The 284-nt window shown below is 44.7% G+C and overlaps 1 protein-coding gene across 1 annotated transcript in view; it reads right to left on the bottom strand.

Annotated features, from left to right (window-relative positions):
• The window catches only part of LOC119592804 (transient receptor potential cation channel subfamily A member 1-like), a 33,214-nt gene that overhangs the window by 24,458 nt on the left and 8,472 nt on the right, over positions 1 to 284 (bottom strand). The window contains exon 4 of the mRNA XM_037941712.1: positions 128 to 229. Coding sequence (XP_037797640.1) covers positions 128 to 229 — 102 coding nt within the window. The remainder of the gene's footprint in view (positions 1 to 127; positions 230 to 284) is intronic.

Below are 284 nucleotides of genomic sequence, written 5' to 3'. Positions count from 1 at the left end.
GAAAAAAATACAAGCTAAAAACATTCTCTCTGGGACATATCGACTTTACAATCTTTCCACATTTAACGGACACAATCTCATCCGTGTCAGTCCGTTAAATCAAGGCTTTCTTATGAACATAACTGACCTGTTCAAGAATAAAAGCGACGAGTTCATAGTGGTTGAACATGGCGGCGCAGTGAAGCGGGGTCATTCCTCGGGCATCTGTGGTCACAAGAACTCTCGCCGTCTTGGGAGAAAAGGAGAGGAAAGAAGATGTAGATGTAGAGAGTGGTGGTGGTGGC

This window comes from Penaeus monodon, chromosome 31 (assembly GCF_015228065.2).
Source record: "Penaeus monodon isolate SGIC_2016 chromosome 31, NSTDA_Pmon_1, whole genome shotgun sequence".
Classification (NCBI taxonomy): Eukaryota; Metazoa; Arthropoda; class Malacostraca; order Decapoda; family Penaeidae; genus Penaeus; species Penaeus monodon.
The sequence above is the reverse complement of the archived record's forward strand: the minus strand, read 5'-3'. Positions and strand labels throughout refer to the sequence as shown.